The 21,719-nt window shown below is 37.2% G+C and overlaps 3 protein-coding genes and 1 long non-coding RNA gene across 5 annotated transcripts in view; 2 read left to right on the top strand and 2 right to left on the bottom strand.

Moving 5' to 3' along the window:
* Positions 1 to 266: 266 nt before the first annotated feature.
* LOC138402988 (uncharacterized) overlaps positions 267 to 21,719 on the bottom strand; it is a 320,130-nt gene continuing 298,677 nt past the window's right edge. The window contains exon 2 of the long non-coding RNA XR_011237299.1: positions 267 to 5,594. This is a non-coding gene — a long non-coding RNA (uncharacterized lncRNA). The remainder of the gene's footprint in view (positions 5,595 to 21,719) is intronic.
* Positions 7,725 to 13,777, bottom strand: LOC117986176 (uncharacterized). Its single transcript, XM_034973019.2, has 4 exons — positions 12,740 to 13,777; positions 10,748 to 10,948; positions 10,000 to 10,200; positions 7,725 to 9,255 (listed from the first exon to the last, which is right to left on the bottom strand). Exons 1-4 carry the CDS (start codon positions 13,373 to 13,375, stop codon positions 8,755 to 8,757), a joined length of 1,539 nt encoding a protein of 512 aa, XP_034828910.1. The 5' UTR covers positions 13,376 to 13,777; the 3' UTR covers positions 7,725 to 8,754.
* Dnaaf6 (Dynein axonemal assembly factor 6) lies at positions 15,557 to 21,071 on the top strand. Of its 2 annotated transcripts, XM_069509739.1 has the most exons (4): positions 15,557 to 15,573; positions 18,648 to 18,759; positions 19,889 to 20,097; positions 20,778 to 21,071. In XM_069509739.1, exons 2-4 carry the CDS (start codon positions 18,666 to 18,668, stop codon positions 21,033 to 21,035), a joined length of 561 nt encoding a protein of 186 aa, XP_069365840.1. In that variant the 5' UTR covers positions 15,557 to 15,573; positions 18,648 to 18,665; the 3' UTR covers positions 21,036 to 21,071. The 2 variants fall into 2 exon arrangements, with proteins under 2 accessions (XP_069365840.1, XP_034829011.1); XM_034973120.2 differs by lacking the exon at positions 15,557 to 15,573 and having other exon boundaries at positions 18,631 to 18,759.
* Positions 15,700 to 17,507, top strand: Rpn3 (regulatory particle non-ATPase 3). The gene is given in 2 exon segments (XM_034973038.2): positions 15,700 to 16,142; positions 16,144 to 17,507. Coding segments are annotated over 2 exon segments (1,488 nt in total). The 5' UTR covers positions 15,700 to 15,935; the 3' UTR covers positions 17,425 to 17,507.

A 21,719-nucleotide genomic window follows, 5' to 3' on the forward strand; every position in this document is an offset into this window, starting at 1 on the left:
ATAGATGGCGCTAAATTACTAACACCACTAAAAACGAAAAATACCTATATCTATATGATCTATACTTTAATGTTTAGGTCGTGTCTATATATCACTATATTCAGAAGTATACATTTGAATAATATTTAAATTTAACGCACACTATAAAGTCCGCCATTACGTAGGTAGACCCAGGGTAGGTGATTGATTGATTGATAACCCTTTTGGGCTTCGCCGCAGTCGGGTAAAAAATTTAGATTTAGAAAGTATATTAAATAAAAAACTCGTTTTGAGATTTTGGTTGTTTATTTCTCATGAAGCAAATGATTCACAGCATTGGTGGGCTACAGAGGTCTTATAATATCGGGCCGAACACTCGTTTTCCTGAATGCTGGTATTTTCGTTATTAGTAGATAATACAACAGCATAATAAGTACCCAAATACAAAAACTGTGGGGAAAACAACATTACAAATACTACATCGCTGTAGAGTACAGTACATTTTATTTAGTAAAGCGGCATTTTTTATGATAAACTACACTCCTTACTAAATCACAATCGCTAATTAGGTAGGTTAAAAATTATTTATCACATTTATAACATTCTGTACAAAGTAAAAAAATATTTTTAAACTTCCACTAGTACAAAATAAAGCTGCATAATGGTACTGATTATAATGCCAACTAAAGTTTAGAGTATTCGCATCTTTTTCTTACCAATGTAATAAGAAAAGGACAGACAAACTTGATTTAAAACGGTCAAACCTCGTGACTTGATTTAGGTGACAGTCTGTGTTTAAAGGACCATGGGCATTTTTGTATGAAATCTGACGATAACCAATAGAGTTCATGTATGTTACCGTAATGCAATAGTTTATCTCATGAAACCACCGGGTAGTCGAGGAAATAAAAAGTTATATTTTTTTGGCGATTTTCTAGTGAAAATTCAATCAACAATAGAGAAGTTCATGCTATACTGAATTTTTGGCCGGCTTATCACTTGGGTAATTAACCTTAGAGGGGATGCCTAAGAGTGCGGAGCGTGGACAGACCGCGCTTAATTGCATACAATGCAAGTTGCAACATTGTTCTTCTCAGGTATTTAATGGGCGTACGAACAAAAAAGATTCATGACGAGTACTGGAGTGAAGAGATTTATAGCTGAAAACTAATACTAGTAAAAATTGCACGTTTTATAGTAGGTAATTGCAGGGGTGATACTCTTTTCTCCGGTATTTTACAGCGTTCTGCCCATAATAAAAATTGAAGCATGTGATATAAGCTTTCATTTCATGGGCAAGTGTTTTTTATTGGATACTAGCTGATGCCCGCGACTTCGTCCGCGTGGAATAAGGATTTTTAAAAATCCCGTGGGAACTCTTTGATTTTCCGGGATCAAAAGTAGCCTATGTCCTTCCCCGGGATGCAAGCTATCTCGGTACCAAATTTCATCGAAATCGGTTAAATGTATGGACCGTGAAAAGCTAGCAGACAGACAGACAGACAGACACACACTTTCGCATTTATAATATTAGTATGGGTGCCGGCCAACTTGTCATCATCCTTGTAGAGTAACATCAAAATGTAGTAGGTACCTATTTAATCTAAAATTCATTTTTCGCCCATGTTTAGCAATATTAAAAAAAAGAAAAAATGCATATACTCTAAATTTTGTTTTCATCAGAATCGACGCCAATGTCGCAATAAGCCTGTTCCATTTGTGGCGACAACAAAATTTGATAGTCATTAATATTACGGTCTAAGAGCATGTAACAAAAGTTTAAGAGAGGTGCTTGATAAACCCTGAATAATGGTGCTAATTCTGTTGTACTCAATCTCTAAAGCGATAGGTCTAAATCTAGTGCTATCCTTTTCTGCAGGGGGCATTGATAATAGCATAGCAATGATAAGAGCTGTCATTTTAGTTTAGAATGTGTACAACAGAATTAGTACCATCGTAGGTACCTATAGTTTTTGCATTCTCACAAAGCATCAGCAGTGGTGCTGTGAAGTTTAAATCTTTAACCGACTTCCAAAAAGGAGGTGGTTCTCAACTCGGCCCGTTTTTTTTCGGCATTTTTCTCAACCTTCAAACACACCTATCTCCCATGACAAGTACGTAGGTAAGTATATCGTGGCATTCACTTCAGTCAGTCGTTTTTACTTCTTCCTTGACCCCAGCCTGATATCTAACTTTTCCAAGTACATCCTTTAAATTTTCCACAAGCTGTTGGACCGTTTATTATTAACTTTGTTGAAAATGTACTTACTTATTGACAATCATTCTATACCAACATAAGTCTTAACCGCACATACTAAAAAAATCAATAAATTAACAATATCATTTAAGTTTGCACAATGGTGGACGGGCTTACTAAAAAATTGAAAGTACCTACCGTACTTGACAAATAAAACTTCTAAAATATTACACTTTTTATAGAAAGGCCACTTTCTATCAAATATTAAGGTTTTGTGATATCTAGACATGTGAATAATGTTTTGGCCACCCATAAAAAGCAATCAATAGAGTTAGCATGAGATTTCGATATCCAGCCGACGTTGGTTGGAATGGAATTGTGTTTCAACACTCGAATTCTTTTCAAAATAAAATCTCACCCTAACCCAACATAATTCATGTGAAATATCAAAAGTAACCTATAAAAAGGTTCTACTATCAGACACCTCAGTTTTATGGTTGTGATCAAGAATGTAATTGCCAGTCGTACAAGACAATTATTTTATCAATGACATACACACTTGCTAGTAGATAGCTATAATAAATACATTTTTGTACGCATAGGTTAAGGCTTACGTCGGTAAAAAAGTAATAAGATTATGATATGCAGTTAGTAAAAGTTATTTCAAAAGGTGTCTAGTGGAAAACTCCACTGAACCTACGTAGGTATGGTTTCAAAGATACAAACGTTACATTACTTTCATTATGTTTAATCTATACTTTAAAACTTGTTTTAAATATCATAATAAAATTGTTAAGATAAAAATAACTCAATAATTATGTTACGTGGACATACAACCTTCATAAGGAGTGATATAAAGTCCCGTCAAAATACCTGCTCAATTTTTTTGAGTTTATTCATTTAGTACGAATGTACTGGAGAAAAAACATATCACATATTACTGTCGGCATTTTTATCGAATGCGCGCGCTTTTCACTTTGTGGCGAGTAAGGACGGTTTAATACAAAATACCGACATTTTAACTATAATTTTATGTCTTTATACAAAGTTTTAAGTAAGTATAATAAGAAGGTATTTTGACTGGATTATTTAATTAGAGTGACAAACCCTTACAATTCAGCTTAAAACTGGTAAAATCACTTTTAAGGGTGAAAAATGATTTTTGATTTAATTCTCAAACTCTAGCACTAATAATTATTATTATCAATTTATAAAATTATACTACTTACTATGTACATGTTTTATGAATTCCATTTTAACGGATACACATTTGAGTATGGCTACCTCAGCTATAGTATCGCTACCAGATGATGACACTAAAGCCGCTGGTTAATCTATGCAATATATGATACTACAGATGTCGAAATAACCAATCGGTATACCAATACAATATTATGCTGATCACCTTGTAATAAACATTCACGTGTTTCGATCGGCTGCACCGCACCCACCTATGCACGTGGCTCATTTGGATTGATTAATAGTTGCATACAAGACTTTATCTACACCCATAATATGAATCCTCTATAAAAGATTCTGAAACAGTTAGCTTATTGCCAACGTTAAAACACCCAATGACGTAATAACCATTATATCATCCAAACGGGTGTTATAATGTTGTACTGAATTTCATAATAACACTCCTTTGTTTTTACGTCATTAGGTGTTTTAATGTTGGCAATAAGCTAACTGTTTTAGAATCTTTTATAGAGGATTTAAAGCATGGGTGTAGATAAAAAAAATATAATTATGCAAATATCAATTATACAACCCATCTAATTTGAACTGCTCACAAAAACTGGACTTAAAAAAATGCAAAATTGTGATTTTGTGACAATGATCATAATAATAGAAACAATCGAATACAACATTTATGTCACTCAAATATTATTACAAAGTAATTTACAAATAATCAATTTCTAAACATATCAGCTAATTACAATATTATATTATAATAAACGAGAATATTTACAGAATATGATCACACACGTCGGGCGAAGAGTCAACTCTCTACAATTACATAATTGTAATTATTTACAATGACTTTTTATCACTATTTTTATTAATTTAAGAGCATTGCCTTATGTTGAACTTAACCCCTTGTTCAAATACATTTAATATATTTTTAGTTTAAAATACACACATAAGTATGCAGCTATACAATCATGAAGATAATAGTACCATCTTTATAATAATAATATAATGTGAGAATTTTTCACAAGTTTTCTCACTCATGATGCATCTAGATTATTTTTTGAAATCTTGGAAATCACTGGCTACTTTTAGAAATCAGTCTTGGATCAAAGGAAACTTTAATTTTATTCATCAACAACATTTAGCCAAATTAAGGCTCACTAGTTCAAAGACACTTAAATTGGGTATTTTCCTACTTTTGAATTTGATAAACATTACTTTATTATAAACGCTGAAAAAAATATTAAAATCCAAGATCCAAAAATCTAAGATTTACAAAGTTACATGCATTTTAATTTTGGAGTGGGAGGGAGATGAAACCGCACGAAGTATGGCATTAGTAAGGCGTGACGTCAAATTGCTATATCGCTATCTCTGTCTAATCAGAAATATTTAAATGCTTATAACTTTTTTGTTATTTGATCGATTTAATTAGTTTTTTCAGATTGCGTCATTATTTTTTTTATCCTAGTTTATAATAAAGTAATAAAACATTGGAGTCAAATACCCCAAATACCCAATTGATTTAATCATTTTTTAAAGCTGTCACTTTTTGGCAAACGCATTATGCTTTTGCCAAAAATGACAGCATTACATTTAACTAAATCAGTTTAGCAAGTAAGCCTAATTATTGAGCTATAAAATTTCTTAGTGCTTGTGTTGCTAACTGTATAGTCTAGTATCATGTAAAAAGAGATCTAGACGAAAGTGGCGAGGATGTCTCCGAATACGAACAGGTTGTCAGGTACGCGCAAAAAGTAAAAAAGAGCGTTTTCAAATTAGCGTTTTTTTCATGTATAAGCTCGTTTGTCTAGTGTGCTCCTTTTGTCACACACACATCTCTTACGAGTGTAGAACGGTTATAAGTTCGATACGCGCGGAAAACGCCATGCGTATCTTGTACAACGTAGCATATAAGCGCGAGCCGCGAAAGACGTCGGTCAATAATTCTGCTGACTGATCCACTGGTTCGGGCGAACACGTCGGAATGAACGCGTGCACGCGGGTACGATTATTCAAGCGCGAAATGTAACGCGCGTGTAAAGGGCTTCCGAGACGGTCAAGCGGCTTGACGTAAGACGGCAAGCACGTAGTTTTGTTTTGCTTGATCAAATAGCTTGATGCGGCCGTCAAGCAGCTTGACACTTTTCTCATTTCTCGACAACCGAAAGTCGCGCCAAGTAAAAATATAAAATCGCATCAATCACCGTCAAGCACGTAAATGCTTGGCTCAAGCATCAAGCAAACGTTGTAAACGCTCAAAATGATTGGCTCAAGCAAAAATCTACGTGCTTGGCGTATCGGATGCCCGTATATAAACCAAAACGAGCGAAACATGCAAAAAAAACGACAGCCTGAAACCGATTGACAAACCACTGGTAGCAGCATAGTCACCTCGTCTCGTGGGGTTCGTGCGTAGATAGAGTAATAAAGGTAGATGCAGCAACGTTTGCTTTCTCATTCGCACTAAAAAGAGAGCACAGATAAAGTTACTAATGTGACAAACAGAGACGCAGCTAACCTATTTTTTGTCCCTTATCGTATAACTGTTTTTTTTCAAGAATACATACAAGAAGTTACAAGAAGTTGCAAAACAAACTTTGAGAATTCGTGGCGTAATTGTATTTCTCATGAGTTATTTACTTGTTTTCACATAAAAAACGTTTAATACCAATATTGTTGATCGGTTAATACAAATATTGACTACTAAACAATGGTAATAATTGTCGTGTATTCATCGTTACGTCGTGCTATCGCTATCTCATACGCGGTTACACAGTACTTAAATCTACCTATTATTCTATCTACGGGTTCGTGCTACCAAATAGATCAATAAATCGCGCGCTGCGCAAGTACAGGTTAGAGCTCCTTTTACGTGACGCCAACTGTATACTAATATTATAAGTAACACAGGCTATAGAATCACAGGGAATACCATAACTCCAGGCTTTTAAAAACACGCGTGTAAAAAACCACGAATGGTGCATGCATATTTATTAACAAGCATGCATGGGACTAAAATTATGGGGCTGAATTATTAGACTTTTAATAAATATAAATTAATTATATTTAAATGTTCAAACTTATTTTAAGATTATTATAAGTATGATGGTCTGGTCTGGTGGGAGGCTTCGGCCGTGGCTAGTTACCACCCTTCCGGCAAAGCCGTGCCGCCAAGCGATTTACCGTTCCGGTACGATGCCGTGTAGAAACCAAAGGTTTAATAAAAACTGCCATACCCCTTCCAGGTTAGCCCGCTATCATCTTAGACTGCATCATCACTTACCACCAGGTGAGATTGCAGTCAAGGGCTAACTTGTATCTGAATAAAAAATAAAAAAAAGATAAAGACCAAATTACATAGTATTGCGTATAATTATCATTAACAAGAATATATAGACATACTACATATCTGACATTTTTTTGTTGAGAAATGCTAGTTTCCTTCAAGCAGTCACGAAAACTTTCATCTCTAAATATATGTAGTATAAAATGAAGCCAAAACTCACATTTGTATGTGTATTCGCTTATTAAATTCCTAGTGGATCTGAACGCGGTTTTCATCATCATTTAAAACATTTTACGAGAAATTTTCGTTATCTTAAAATACTACATTACTATAGGCAAAGCTAGGGCCAGTCAACTTGTATAAAATAACTTTCAACAGAAAAGGTGAAGTTTGAAACTAAAATCTGACTACTACTTCTTTTAATAAATGCTGAAATATGTATACATAAAATATAAAATAAAAAATAATATAAAATTTACTTTCTGTCGATTGGTACTTATATTAAAAAATGTTACTACATATTTTCATATTAATTATAAACTCAGAATTTTCTCTTTTTTTCGAGTGGGATGTCATCCTACATCCCACTTTTGAGTGTTTAATCCCTATGACTATTTTTTACTTTTATTTTTAAATATAACTTATTTTTTATTGGGCCGATTTTTCAAATCGCCAAATGTAAATGTTTTTTGTAATTGTGGAAATCTTCGTACCATGGGTTTTTAAAAGCATCCCGTAATGAAATAAATGAAAGGAAAATGTATGTAAAAACTTCAGTAGGGCATATTATCTTTAATGGCCTATGATCAAAACATGTGAAGATTTTACTGTAACTAAATCTATAATTTCTACATTTTTTTAAGTTGTGACGTATCTCAAACCAAGTATAATTCGCGACAGGTCGAGATGCCAATCGGGGTAAGAGGTGGGGAGACGCCCCGCACAAACGCGGACGAAGTCGCGAGCATAAGCTAGTTATTATATACAATAAGACACAATTTTGACAAAATATAACATTACCAAACAACCTATTCAATACAAATCTATTTGTAACCTTTCGATAAGTAACTTATCGAAAGGTTACAAATAGATTGATTGTCAATTTTGGCCATTAGCAGTATAAAATATGCCTTTTTAGTCAACTAGTTAATGCCAATAATAAATTAGAGGGGCGAGTGGCCTAAGTGTGAAAACAAATATCAATCGATTGCATTGTTAAGCAACGTTGACCCAAGTCAGTAACTGGATTAATCGACTTTGGAGGTCTAAATTTTCCCTTTTCGTTTCCTCCGTGCCTCGGAGAACCAGGTTATTGTCAATAACATCTTTTAATAACTGTAAAACCTAAAAATCAAAATCTCGTTCAGTCTAGCAGTCCAACTTCTGGATGTCAGTAACAGCACGTTCCGCCTTAAGAGGACAAGTTTGGCCAGCATAATATCATATCACACCAATTGCCTACGCTGGCGCCAATTTGAGGGTTTTTGAACTATTATCTACTGTGTATAGTGGACACTTTTTCATCTTTTCAATTACAATTTCAATACAAGCATTAAATTGTTATAAATATGCTAACGAAACTTGAAACCAGAGATTATATTTTGTTACGTATTTCGAGTTTTTTTTTTTTTTGCTTATAAAAAAAGCACTTGTGACTTAAATAAAAATTTAATTTTTTGGTGTAATAATAATTATTTTACATAACTCATTTAACCTATTACTTATGTATAGCTGGACATTTATTATGGAATTCCCTCGATTCTAATATAGTAGCTAATGTTGATGAAGATCTGTTAGTAAATAACCACACTTTCAATTCAACATCTCACAAATTAACAACATTAAGTATAAATAAAATATTTGTACAATCAAATGATGCATCACACTCTATATACAACTTTTTGTACTTGTAATTTATACATTTACTACATTTACATCTTTATATCTAAGACTAAAAAAAATAAGTTACCGATTTAGCAGATTCAATGAATAATTACAACCGGCACCCGAAACGGTCGGGCCACATTATAATACAAGTTCCGTCAAATTGAAAGTGCAATCAGTGCCAGCGCTCACCTCGCGCGCTCGCCGGGCGCTACTTGTCGTGCGGCGGCGCGTCGGGCGCGAAGTCCAGCTGGTAGCCGCCCGCGCGCGTCATCTCCTCCATGCTGGGCTCCTTGCACTCGTGGCCTGCATGGCCCGCGCCGCCGCAGTTCCAGCACGACAGCTTGGGCGGCGCGTACAGCACGGGCACGTAGGGCGGGTAGGGCGCGGGCGCGGGGTAGGGCGGCGGCTCACCGTTGGCGAAGGGCGGCGGTGGCCGGTAGGCGGGCGGCGGCGTGGGGTAGGGGTAGGGGCGCGGGTACTGCAGGTAGGGCCCGGGCGGCGCCAGGCCAGGCGGCGCGGCGGGCGCGGCGCGGCGCGGCGGCGCGGGCGTACCTGGCGGCGACGACGCGGCGCTGGAGCCACTGTCGGACGACGAGCGCGGCGCGCAGTAGGCGGCGCGCCGCCGCACGCCGTTCAGCTTCTCCAGCGAGCGGTACTGCTGGTGCACGGCGGCGATCTCACGCAGCCGCTCCTCCCCGATGTGCCGCATCTTCAATATTACCGTAATCTACTATCAGTCTAAGAAATTCATGGTAGCAATAAATACGAATTTTATTTAGCACCTAAATTAAGAAGACCTAGAGCGGTTACGCACTCATCCGATCCGAGTCCGTGAAAATACGGAAATAAAAGTCGGACCGAACTCGGATATTGCTTACGCACTAATCCGATCTCTGATCCAAATAAATCCAAGCTATATATTAGATGTTTTTTATCTAAAAAACCACACTAATATGGAACTTGTTATGGTTTATCAATTTCTGGGTCCAACAATGTGTGTGTGTGTGTGTGTCCCACACGGTCGGTCTCCTTTAAACATGAGTGAATGACTGAATAAATGAATGAAAGAATGAATATTGAATGAATATTTATTTATTACCAGAATTTTACAGTAATGTTAATAGATGGCCCTGTTATGGGATAATGGAATTATGGGATATAGAGGTCTTAGTTTGCGGCAAACCACTAGCAAGTAGTATAAGTTCTGTCAATACTTAACCGATAAGAAGTACCTAATTTCTCATACCTTCAGCCTCCAAGTTGCCCGCGATGTAAGTCGATTGCAGCAAAGTATCCATTGGCATATACATTATACATGCATGTATATTCGCATGCATTTGTTTTACATGGGCATGACATCACGGTAGCACGTGAAACGGCGACCGCGAGATATTTTCGACCTGTCTTTATCCTTCCACCACTTACTAAAAATTACAATAAAATGTCTACTGACCTCAGCAACTGCAAGATTATCAAAGTTGGCAGCTAAATGTGGCATGGATTGATCGGGGGGCGGGAGCGGCGCGAGGGGTGGCGAGCGGTCGCGCGACAGTCGCCGCCGGGCGCGCGGCGATGCGGCGCGACTGTCACCCGGGGACGACACTAGCGGCGACGCCGGAGCAGCCACCGGGCCGGCTGGCTGGTAATTTAATACCTGAAAACAGAGAGATGCCAAATTACTAGAAGCATTAGGCTGGATCCACATTACCAGCAACTGTCAAAGGCATACAGATGTTGTAGACTAAGAAAGGAGTTTTGAAAACACAACCTCCCCTAAAAAACCACTCACCTAAAAAACTATGTTTCATTTGATTAATCTATCAGTAACAAATAATTAAAGAACAGAATTTTCACTTATTTTTAGTTTAATTTTAAGTAATACTTATAACCAGGACTTCCCTCGTTTGGGCTCGAACAGAATACCAGCATTGTGGTTTCATTGTGTGACCACAACATTCTGCTGAGTTCGGGCCTTTTCGTTGGCAGGACACATTGTAGACACTGTTTGTTAGATTAGCTTTTAAGGAATGTTTGTTGTAAATATTTGTGTTTATAGTGTGTTGGATCAACCAATAAATGTATCTCTATTCTATTTCCATTCTAAAATTCAACCCCTAAGGGGGTAAAATAGGGGTTTGAAATTTGTATAGTCCACGCAGACAAAGCTGTAGGAATAAGCTAATTAATCATCAAGTACAAACCTCTAGTGGCTGATTGAGTTGTGATACAATAATGTTTGCAGGCCATGCATGTTGACCATGCAAGTATTCCCCCACGTTGTACTGTGGGATTGGGATCCCCGGTGGAGGATGAGGCACTTCACTGAGGATAGGCACCATGCCCCCGGCAGTAGTGAGCACTGAAGGGTTACTTAAATCTGGCACAACATCTGAGCTTGGAGGCTGAAAAAGCAATAATAATATATTATTAATACCTACACAAGCATAGCCTAACAAAGCCTAGGTAAGTAGAGCAAAATTGTAACAGAGTGGTATCTATCAATGGCAGAAAAAACAAGAACAGGCGAAGCAAAATATCAAATTGGACTTTTCTAGCCTTTGCAGAAGGCACACCTCACAGGCACAACAAACTGTTTGGCAACAAAAATCCTAAACATTAAAGCAGAGTTTGAGATAGAGTGGCTGAAGAAGTTAATAGTGGCTAATTCTGATGTACACATCTCAAAATTCAACTAACAGGTCTGAATGACATGAGGCATTCTGAAAGGAATAAATACTAATGTATTGCTTAATGCTCCCTGCGGAAAAGTATTTCATAAGATTTAGACCTGTCAGTTCAGGTTTAGTTTAGAAATGGTGTACATCATTAATAATACAATACTAAGCTGGAATAGCCTATTGGTTAGGATATCCACCTTCTAGTCGGAGGGGGTTTGATCCCAGGCACTAGCCTCTAACTTTTCAGATTTATGTGCATTTTAAGTAATTAAATGTCACTTGCTTTAACATTGAAGGAAAACATCGTGAGGAAACCTGCATGCCTGAGAGTTCTCCATATTGTTCTCAAAGGTGTGTCAAGCCTACCAATCCGCATATGGCCAGCGTGGTACACTATGGCCAAAACCCTTCACACTCTGAGACCCGTGCTCTGTAGTAAGCTGGTGATGGATTGATCATGATGATGATGATTTTATAACTGAATGTCATTATTTACAGAATTACATCATTATCATTAGCCTCATTGTGGCTAATTCTGTTGTACATAATCTCTCAACTAAAATGATAAGTCTAAATGTAGAAAAAAGGATAGTACCTTTCATAATGCTCCCTGTGAAAAAGTATAATACAAGATTTAGAGCTGTCAGTTCAGTCTTAGTTCAGAGATTGTGTACATCAGAACTGGCCACATATGTAGTTTTTAACTTAGGATGGCAGGGTACCCTATTAATCCATACTAATATTATAAATGTGTAAGTGTGTCTGTCCGTCTGCTAGATTTTCACAGCCCAACAGTTTAACCGATTTTGATGAAATTTGGTACAGATTGATGAAATTTGGTACAGAGTTAACTTACCTTAGACCTGGGTGGCAAGTGATGATGCAGCCTAAGATGGAGCGTACATGCCTAGAAGATGCCTATTCACTCTTCTCTTTAAGGTACCCATATTATAATTGGAGGGGAAAACTGAGGGTGTTCCAAATTTTAGCGGTTCGAAATCAGAAATGAGGAGGCAAATCGCTTTATACATATCTGTGGAATTTCAACTACATACAGGTGCAGACCTTGGCGATGCCTTGCGGTACGATAGTAGAAAGGTGAAGGAGGAACCAGGTGTAAAAGTGTCTGACTGATTCATCAACGCACAGCTCAAACCTCTGGACGGATCAGACTGAAATTTGACATGCAGATAGCTAATCTGCTACGAAAAGATTTTTGAAAATTCAACCCCTCAGGGGACAAAACAGGGGTTTGAAACGCAGATGAAGTGGCAGGGTTAAGCTAGTAAAAGATATAATTGTACAAGATATCTAAGTAATTTTCAATCTTAGACTACATAATCACTTACCACGATGGGACCACAGGCAAGGGCTAACTTGTATTGATTTAAAAATATATAAAAACATCACTTTTTCAATGAGATATTACACATATACAAACAAAGAAACACTGTGGCACATGAGGTTATAAGATATTAATTACATATTGAAATATGAAGAAACGTTTACACTTACCTGTACCACTGGTGCCTTTACGAACACTAAGCCAGGCGGCGGGCCCAATCCAGTCAAATTGGGTGGTGGGACTGACATATTGGGGGTAATGCTAGGCTGAGAGTGACACGAGCTCACTGGGGCCACGCTTATGTGCTCCTGCTGCTCCTGATAATTTATCCTCTGATCTTCCATTTTTAACTTTTCCAGTATATCACCAAAATGGGACTTCTGGTCGAACGTAAAGGCTGGATGATGTAACGCCATTGTGTACAACAGAAGAATTTCTTCGAGTAGATCACCGTATAAGCCTTTCAACAGGCCGCTCTGTTCTAAACTGACCATAGCATTGTACAATGTGGTGGCACAAGCGAAATTACACGAACGTAACAATGACACATATAAAGCCATTTTCCGCCGTGTTCTTGAGTCTGTGTCTGCTCCTCCGATGTCCGCAGCGAGGTCTGCAGGGTTGTTAGCCCTCAGTTCGGCACCACGCAGCTCCTGGAAGTCCCGCTTACCGAGCTCCTCCAGGTATGTGCCTATAAAGCGTAATTCAAATGGCAAGCACATATTTAACAGTGTACACATAGCATCTATGCGTTTATAGCTTTCCAATTCTTTAAACCATGATACCACGTCCTCTTTGCAAACCATTTCCAGAACACATTGAAATTTTATGTAAAGAATTAACCGGTCCCCTGTGGCCGTGGCGCCTCCGTGCCTTATAATTTTTGGCACACGCTTTTTGTGTGATGTGATGTTTGTAATCCAAAATTATTCGAGTGTAACATTAGTAATTAAAACTGTTAGAACTTAGAAGCTTTTTATCACTATTTCGCTAGTGCAGTAGGTATATTGGTTAGGCAACTATACTCGTCTGAGCATTTTGCCTTGTCTATGGGCAAAGGGAAGAACTGACACAGAACACGAACAGAAGGCAAAAGAAAAGAAAAAACATTTGCCCAAAAAGCAATTTATAAGCAAATTATATGCTTATTGCGCTATATAATTTTTTTGATAAATTAACACTTAAACCAATTTGCCCTTATGCCTTTATTCTCCAACAGCGCCCTCTGTCAATGTCATTCAAGTGCCAAAAGAGCCTTATCATATTATTGGTAACTAGACCAGCGTTCAGCCAGTAAGCTCATGCACTAACTCAGTGTCTAACACAATAATGTGGCTAATAGGCTACTTGACAATTTTTTTTAGTTGGTCTTAAATGGTTAATATTTGTCCTATTATATCAAAAAAATTAACACTATATTTTTTTGCGCCCTAAAAACCGTAAAACTTTAATTTAAAAAAATATTTTTCTTAGACAGGTGAAAACACTGTCGGCCATGTTTGGCCGATAGATTATCTGTGCTCTGACGTCATGCATTTGTAAACAACAGTTTAACCACAGGGTTATACTGTTGTTTACAAATGCATGACGTCAGAGCACAGATAATCTATCGGCCAAACATGGCCGACAGTGTTTTCACCTGTCTAAGAAAAATATTTTTTTAAATTAAAGTTTTACGGTTTTTAGGGCGCAAAAAAATATAGTGTTAATTTTTTTGATATAATAGGACAAATATTAACCATTTAAGACCAACTTAAAAAAATTGTCAAGTAGCCTATTCCATTGTACACAATCTCTAAACTAAACTAAAATGTCACGCCTAAATCTATTGCTATCCCTTTCATAATGTTGCTTGCGGAAAAGGATGGCACTAGATTTAGACCTGTTAATTTAGTTTAGTTTAGAGATTGTGTACAAAAGAATCAGCCCCATTAGCAACCAAGCTCATTTGACATTTAGATAAGTATTTATAACCCATTGACAGTTTTCTACAAAAAATGATTTTGATATTAGTTAGTTCATTAGTTAGTTATCTAACTAGGTACTCATTGAAGCAGCATTGTAGAATCAAACAATGTCAAATAAACTCAGTGACTGTCGTATCATTCCGCTGAATCTCATGAGAAATATCAAAATGAAATCCCAAAGTTAGCAACACTGTATTCTGTGTATATCCGATGTATTTCGTAGACGGAGTAAAAAATCTAGACAAAGGAACGTTTGCTTTCTCATTCACACTAAAAAGAGAGCACAGATAAGATGTGATAACAGAGACACAGCTAACCTATTTTTTGTCCCTTATCGTGTAACCGATTTTTTTCAAGGAATACAACTTTAGTTGCAAAACAAACTTTGAGAATTCGTGGCATCATTGTATTACTCATTAGCTATTTACTTGTTTTCACATAAAAAACATTTAATACAAATGTTGTTGATTGGTTGATACAAATATTGACTACTAAACAATGGTAATTGTCGTGTTATTCATCGTTACGTCGGGCTATCGCTATCTCAGTCGCGGCTACACAGTATTTTAGTCTAGCTTTTTTATTCAGTCTACGATGTAAACAACCTTTGCCTTTCGAAGAGGATAAATTGAATACCTACTACTACTACCTCAAAACACTACTACGATCTGAGACTACAATGTATAGGTATATACTACTCAGAACAATTAGAAGACTATTAGAAGTAGCCCTATCGTGACACTTACTGTTAGAGCGAGATAGCTAAATGCATTTAAGCTCTTAGTAGAACGTGACAAAATGATTATGTTTTGTCCGTATCAACGTGGCCACTTTTTTTTGTTTGCCAAAATGTATTTTTACGTGAGTATTAGGCAAACAACGTGAAGTGTAGAAGGAATGACATTTCACAAGTAAGAAAATCTGCTTGAGCGAGAGGGACTGAGGGGGCTACGCTAGTTGCAAGGAAATATCGTATATAGTAGATAATCTATGGACATATCTGTCATATACCATGTACTCTGTGTATATACTCTGTGGTGAGTATTGAAATTATTTTGGTTTTATCATCGACATAGCGAAGTACCTAATACATAAACTTTGCATAAACATGATTATGCCGAAAATTTGTATTTGCTATGATATTTGTGTGCTGAATATAATTTCCCGTATATAGTTAGTTATTTCATTCCATAAACATATTTTTATACCCTTTGTTATTTCCGAACGAATTTGTAGTTACTCGGCAATTTTCGAGTCCTTGTTTGACAGAACTCTGACAGCATTTGAAAGCAAATTTAATGAATAGCGAATTTTTTATTTAATGTTCTTGGGATAAACTTTGGGAAATAAATTGTAATAGAAATCTTGAAACAAGAATCAAATCGAGTTGAAATCTATAATGGCACCCGCTGAACAAGATGTTGAAATGAAAAATGTTGATAGCCCGGCTGCTACAAGCGACGTGGAAATGAGTGAAGTGAAAAAAGACGCCGACGTGCTCGCTGTCCAGGATTTGAGAGAACATGTGAAACAAATTGATAAAGCAGTTTCTTCGAAAGAGCCGAGATTTGCCATGCGTGTACTCAGGTCTATTCCGAGCACCAGAAAAAAAACTGAACGGTAATGTTCTTCGCGCGATCATTAACCAACTGTTTCCAGTGAACGCAGACAAAGAAGCTTTGATTGCTTTCGTCGAACAGCCTGCGCCTGATGCAGTAGAGATAGAAGCACCGCGCTCCAGAAGTGCTCTAAAATCGCCTGTCCCTGAAGGAGACGCTTATATACATTTGTTAGTACTACTTCGTTTGTTGGACACAAACAAGTTGGAAGAAGCTGTGGAATGTTCTCAACTGTTGATGAACAAAGTGACAGCACAAAACCGGAGAACCTTGGATCTGATAGCTGCAAAGTGCTATTTCTATCACTCTAGAGTCTTTGAACTAACCAATAAACTGGAACTTATTAGAGGACTCTTGCATGCACGTTTACGTACGTCCACTCTTCGGAACGATTATGAGGGCCAGGCAGTATTGATTAATTGCCTTTTGCGTAACTACCTCCACTATGCCTTGTATGATCAAGCTGATAAATTAGTCAGTAAATCAGTCTTCCCAGAGAATGCCAGTAACAATGAATGGGCGAGATTCCTTTATTACCTTGGCAGAATCAAGGCTGCTAGATTAGAATACAGTGATGCCCACAAACACCTTGTGCAGGCTTTGCGTAAAGCACCTCAAACTGCAGCTGTTGGGTTTAGACAGACAGTACAGAAGTTGGCTATTGTCGTTGAGTTATTGTTAGGTGACATACCTGAGCGTGCTATCTTCCGCACAGCTCCACTCAGGAAGTCCCTGGCTCCTTACTTTCAACTCACTCAAGCAGTTAGACTTGGTAATTTGCAAAGATTTGGAGAGGTTTTGGAAAACTTTGGACCCCAATTCCAGAATGACCATACCTTTACACTGATTCTGCGTCTTCGCCAAAATGTTATTAAGACTGCAATTCGATCAATCGGGATGTCTTATTCCAGGATATCTCCTAAAGATATAGCTAGAAAGTTGGGATTGGATTCAGCTGAAGATGCAGAGTTTATTGTAGCTAAAGCTATCCGAGATGGTGTTATTGAGGCTACCTTGGACCCAGAAAAGGGATACATGAGTAACAAGGAGAGTTCCGACCTGTATTGTACGAGGGAACCCCAACTAGCTTTCCACCAGCGTATATCTTTCTGTCTGGAGTTACATAACCAAAGTGTAAAGGCAATGAGATATCCTCCTAAGTCCTATGGGAAGGAGTTGGAAAGTGCTGAAGAGAGACGAGAGCGAGAGCAGCAAGACCTGGAGCTTGCCAAGGAAATGGCAGAAGAGGATGATGATGGCTTTCCTTAAATAATTTTACTTTCAATCATACTCATATTTGTGTGTAATAATTATAATATGTAGTTTTCTGAAATAAATTCTATAAAATTTTACGTCTATAAAATGTGTGTCAATTAATTAGTCTTATTTTATTTGTAGAATTACATGTATACCAAGTACAATAATAGTACATTACAAGTCTAGGCCTGAAATAAAGTGAATACTGTGGCATGGCAGAGTATTATTTGAAGGCTGAGGGCTTGTCAAGTCCTTTTAAACTAAACAAGGTTGGTAATCGCCATTTTGGCCGAGACTTGTATACTTTTCTCCTATTTGAGAGGAGACAATTAAAAGTTAATTGAAGAAACAGAGTGTTAATTAATATGAAAATGTATATTGTATATTATATTCTACTAGTAAAAAGAAATTTTAAAAAAATCATTAAATAAAATGATAAAATGTATATATCAAAAAGTTAAAAAATAATAATAATAATGAGTACAGCCGCGATATATATTATTAATAATAATAAATTTAAAAAGAAATAATGATTTTTTTGTCTTGTTTTTTTTAAGTTTTTCTTAATATTTTTTTATAATTTTTTTACGAGTAACTAATTATTTACTATATAAATTTTCATTATGAATTGAAACTTTGATTCTCCAATATTTTTTTGTTGTTTCCTCGCAAATGGGAGAAAAGTACTATACCTCGCAAATGGGAGAAAGGCATTCCGAACTAGTGGTAGATGCATCAGACTATTCGAAAGTACTTGTAAAAGTTTATTTGAATAAAAAAGATTTTTATTTTATTTTTATACAAGTCCCAACGCGGCCGAAATAGCAATTTACCAACCTCGTTTAGCTTAAAAGGACTTGACAAGTCCTCGGCCTTCCAATAATACTCGACCAGTAATTGCTTCATTTCAAGATTGGACTGTAAGAACCTACTAATAAGAATTATTTGTTCAAAATCATAAATCCATTACTTATGACATCATAGTATCCTAGCAACGTTTAGTTTGTTTAGTTGTTTTTTGTTTCAGGTCATGACTATCCATGACTATCACCATGTTGTATTATAGGTCCATGGTCCATGCCATCACCTCATCAAATTGATGGATTGACTTTTGAGCCAAGTGATTATAATATACCTACTCTTTGTTTTGAGCTCCTAAAAGTAAAAACATTTTATTGGGATTTTCAAGCTTAAATTATTTACTTAAAGAATTAATATCTATTGATTGTACCTAGAATTAAAGCAATAGCAAAATGGAGTTCACAACATCTCAGATGGAAAAATTGGTAGATTTGCTCAGACAGCCTGAGCCTGAAGTTTTACAAGGAGATGATCTTCCTTCCACCAGTAAGTTTTCACATTATAGTTTATTCACATAATAGTAGATTTCTTGGAATGCGATGGGTTCCTACTTCCTAGATCCTTCCGCATACAGCTAAGTGGACGAAATTTCGACATTTACCTTTTTAGGGTTCCGTACCTCAAAATGAAAAACGGAACCCTTATAGGATCACTTTGTTGTCTGTCTGTCTGTCTGTCAAGAAACCTACAGGGTAGGTACTTCCCGGTGACCTAGAATCATGAAATTTGGCAGGTAGGTAGATCTTATAGCAGACATTCGGGGAAATATCTGAAAACCGTGAATTTGTGGTTACAACGAGTGGTGTGGTGTGGTGGTAAGTGGGATATCATATGAAAGGTCTTTACTTGTGCATTCTAAAACAGATTTATTTTTATTTTTATGCATGATAGTTTTTGAATTATCGTGCAAAATGTCGAAAAAATACGTCTGTAGTACGGAACCCTCGTTGCGCGAGCGTGACTCGCACTTGGCCGGTTTTTCAGTTATTCTATCAGATATTAGTGATAGATAACCGAGACTGACGCGACGACTTAACGTGACCTCCGAGACACGAGGAATACAAAAAGGCCTATGGTCTTCCAAGGTTGGTCGATCTAAATAGCGACCTGCACTATTGTATTTTCTTTGCTTATATCGCAATCGATTTTCAAAGTCTAAGTCAAATTATTTGAGAGCCTCAATAGCTCAACGGGTAAAGGAGTGGACTGAAAACCGAAAGGTCGACGGTTCAAACCCTGCCCGTTGCACTATTGTCGTACCTACTAGCACAAGCTTTACGCTTAGTTGGAGAGGAAAGGGGATTATTAGTCATTTAACATGGCTAATATTCTTGAAAAAAAAAAGTTTATTCAAAATAGGTAATAAATTACACTTTCTGATGGTCGGTTGATGCATTTGCAAATGAACCTCTACTTAGTGGTGATAATTTTTACGAGTACTTAAAACTAAAGCTACGAAGGTTTCAAACGTGCCCAGGTCTGAGAAGAGCCCACAACAAATTCAGCCGGGTATTCTTTTTATTATCACCACATCATCATAACTAAGTCACAATCACATACCTAATCATAACTAGCCCACACGTGACACGTTCCTATAATCTATATTGCTATGCAGAATATGATTTTTCTACGACGAGGGGAAACGAAAGCTCTTCCGACTTACAAACGAATAAAACGCCTAAAACAATTGAGGAATATGAACAGCAAGAGGCCGAAGAAGCCGAACAAATCGGCAAAATTGGCTTCGGCGAAGGAGATAGGAAGACTCCGGCTTACACCATGAATTATCTACAGTCCGTCAGTGCGGAGGATGTCTTTCTACAGGTATTTTGCGGATCTTTGGGAACATGGTATGCTAACTATAGTGATCCTCTTCTTTCCAAATGTTTTTTGTTCAAGAAACGTAAGTAGGTAGGTACAGTCCATATTTGATTCCGTGTCGATAAAAGAGATAAATATAACTTATAATATAATATATACTTTGTAATTTGCATAAGTAGGTCAACATCATCATCATCATCGCCGGCTCACTACTGAGCGCGGGTCTCCTCTCAGAAAAAGGATTTAGGTCATCTGCCACGCGCAGGCCTAATGCGGATTTGGACACCTTTGAGAACATTGTAGAAAACTCACAGGCATGTAGGTTTCCTTGCGATGTTTTTGTTCACCGCTAAAGTAAATGATGTTTATAATTGCTTAAAACGATAGGTACCTACCTAAGTAGGTACTTAGGTCAACATTATCATTCCGATAAAGGTCCACGGTCTTGGGCCTCCTGAATCCAGCGGCTCCCTGCGAATGGCTGTCTATTTCACCCCCTTAGGGGTTGAATTTTCAAAATCCTTTCTTAGCGGATGCCTACCTCATAATAGCTATCTGCGTGCGAAATGTCAGCGCGATCCGTCCATTAGTTTGTGTTGTGCGTTGATAGATCGGTCAGTCAGTCAGTCAGTCAGTCACCTTTTCTTTTTATATATTTAGAGATAATGAACTCATTTCCATAGATGGGGCCAAAAACGCCATCATCAGCCAGTTGTGAAAACCTCGTCGTGAAAATAAAGATGCCTGGAGATAAAAAGGAGAACGTGCACTTATCCGTCGACACCTCCTGCGTCACGATTAACTCTTCTCGACACCACCTGAGACTTCCCTTGCCCCACGACATCAACCCTGACACGTCCAGAGCAACCTGGGACACTGAGGAGGAAACGTTGATTCTTACACTAAAACTGGAAAGAGAATTTGACTTTGTTAATTTTTAAACACATTAAAAGTCAATAAAGTATAAGAAGTGCGTAGGTACCTAAATCCTTATTTCATTGCATACCAAATTACTTATCTAAATACCTACTTAGGCTCGTACCTATGTATAACGTGACGTTTTTACATATTCTTGTTATGTTCAGCGTAACAAGTTAGGAAGTAGTTTATTTGATTACCAACTTAATACTCATTTAAAATTTTATAGCTGGCCCGCCCTGCCTTCGCTTGGGATGACTGGCTTACTTATATGGGTTTAAGTACTTATATTATCCCTGAAAATTAATACCAAGTTTCATTTAAATCCGTTCAGTGGTTTCAGACAGACACAAAAAATAAAAATACATTGACAGAAAGAAATTATACCTACTGTTTTGGGCTCTATAATACCGGCTTCCCACGGTGCGTGACATTGCAGAAGGACGCAGACCAGCCCGCAGTCCGCACCGACGACGCACCATGGGAAGAGTATCGTCCGACACCAAACACCAGACACCGGCACCAAAAACTATTATTATGGAACTATATTAACTCTGGTATACATAATATATTCGGTAATAAATTAAATTATTTTTTAATTTTTAGAACGTGTATTGAAGTCGGCTTTTTTTTTTTGTAAAAAATTTATCACTCAACTTCTGCACGTAAATATGTATATCCCAATAATAAGTACTTAAGGGAATTGG

The sequence above is a fragment of the Maniola hyperantus genome, chromosome 1 (genome assembly GCF_902806685.2).
Source record: "Maniola hyperantus chromosome 1, iAphHyp1.2, whole genome shotgun sequence".
Taxonomy (NCBI): Eukaryota; Metazoa; Arthropoda; class Insecta; order Lepidoptera; family Nymphalidae; genus Maniola; species Maniola hyperantus.

Excerpts from the sequence above, each read along its gene's own strand:
- LOC117986176 (XM_034973019.2), bottom strand. The coding sequence starts at position 13,375 with ATGGTTTGCAAAGAGGACGTGGTATCATGGTTTAAAGAATTGGAAAGC. Across the intron at positions 10,201-10,747 it reads AACTCAATCAGCCACTAGAG|GTATTAAATTACCAGCCAGC; the intron begins GTTTGTACTTGA and ends CTCTGTTTTCAG. Across the intron at positions 9,256-9,999 it reads ATAATCTTGCAGTTGCTGAG|ATGCGGCACATCGGGGAGGA; the intron begins GTCAGTAGACAT and ends GTAATATTGAAG.
- Dnaaf6 (XM_069509739.1), top strand. The coding sequence starts at position 18,666 with ATGGAGTTCACAACATCTCAGATGGAAAAATTGGTAGATTTGCTCAGA. Across the intron at positions 18,760-19,888 it reads AGATGATCTTCCTTCCACCA|AATATGATTTTTCTACGACG; the intron begins GTAAGTTTTCAC and ends ATTGCTATGCAG. Across the intron at positions 20,098-20,777 it reads CGGAGGATGTCTTTCTACAG|ATGGGGCCAAAAACGCCATC; the intron begins GTATTTTGCGGA and ends TCATTTCCATAG.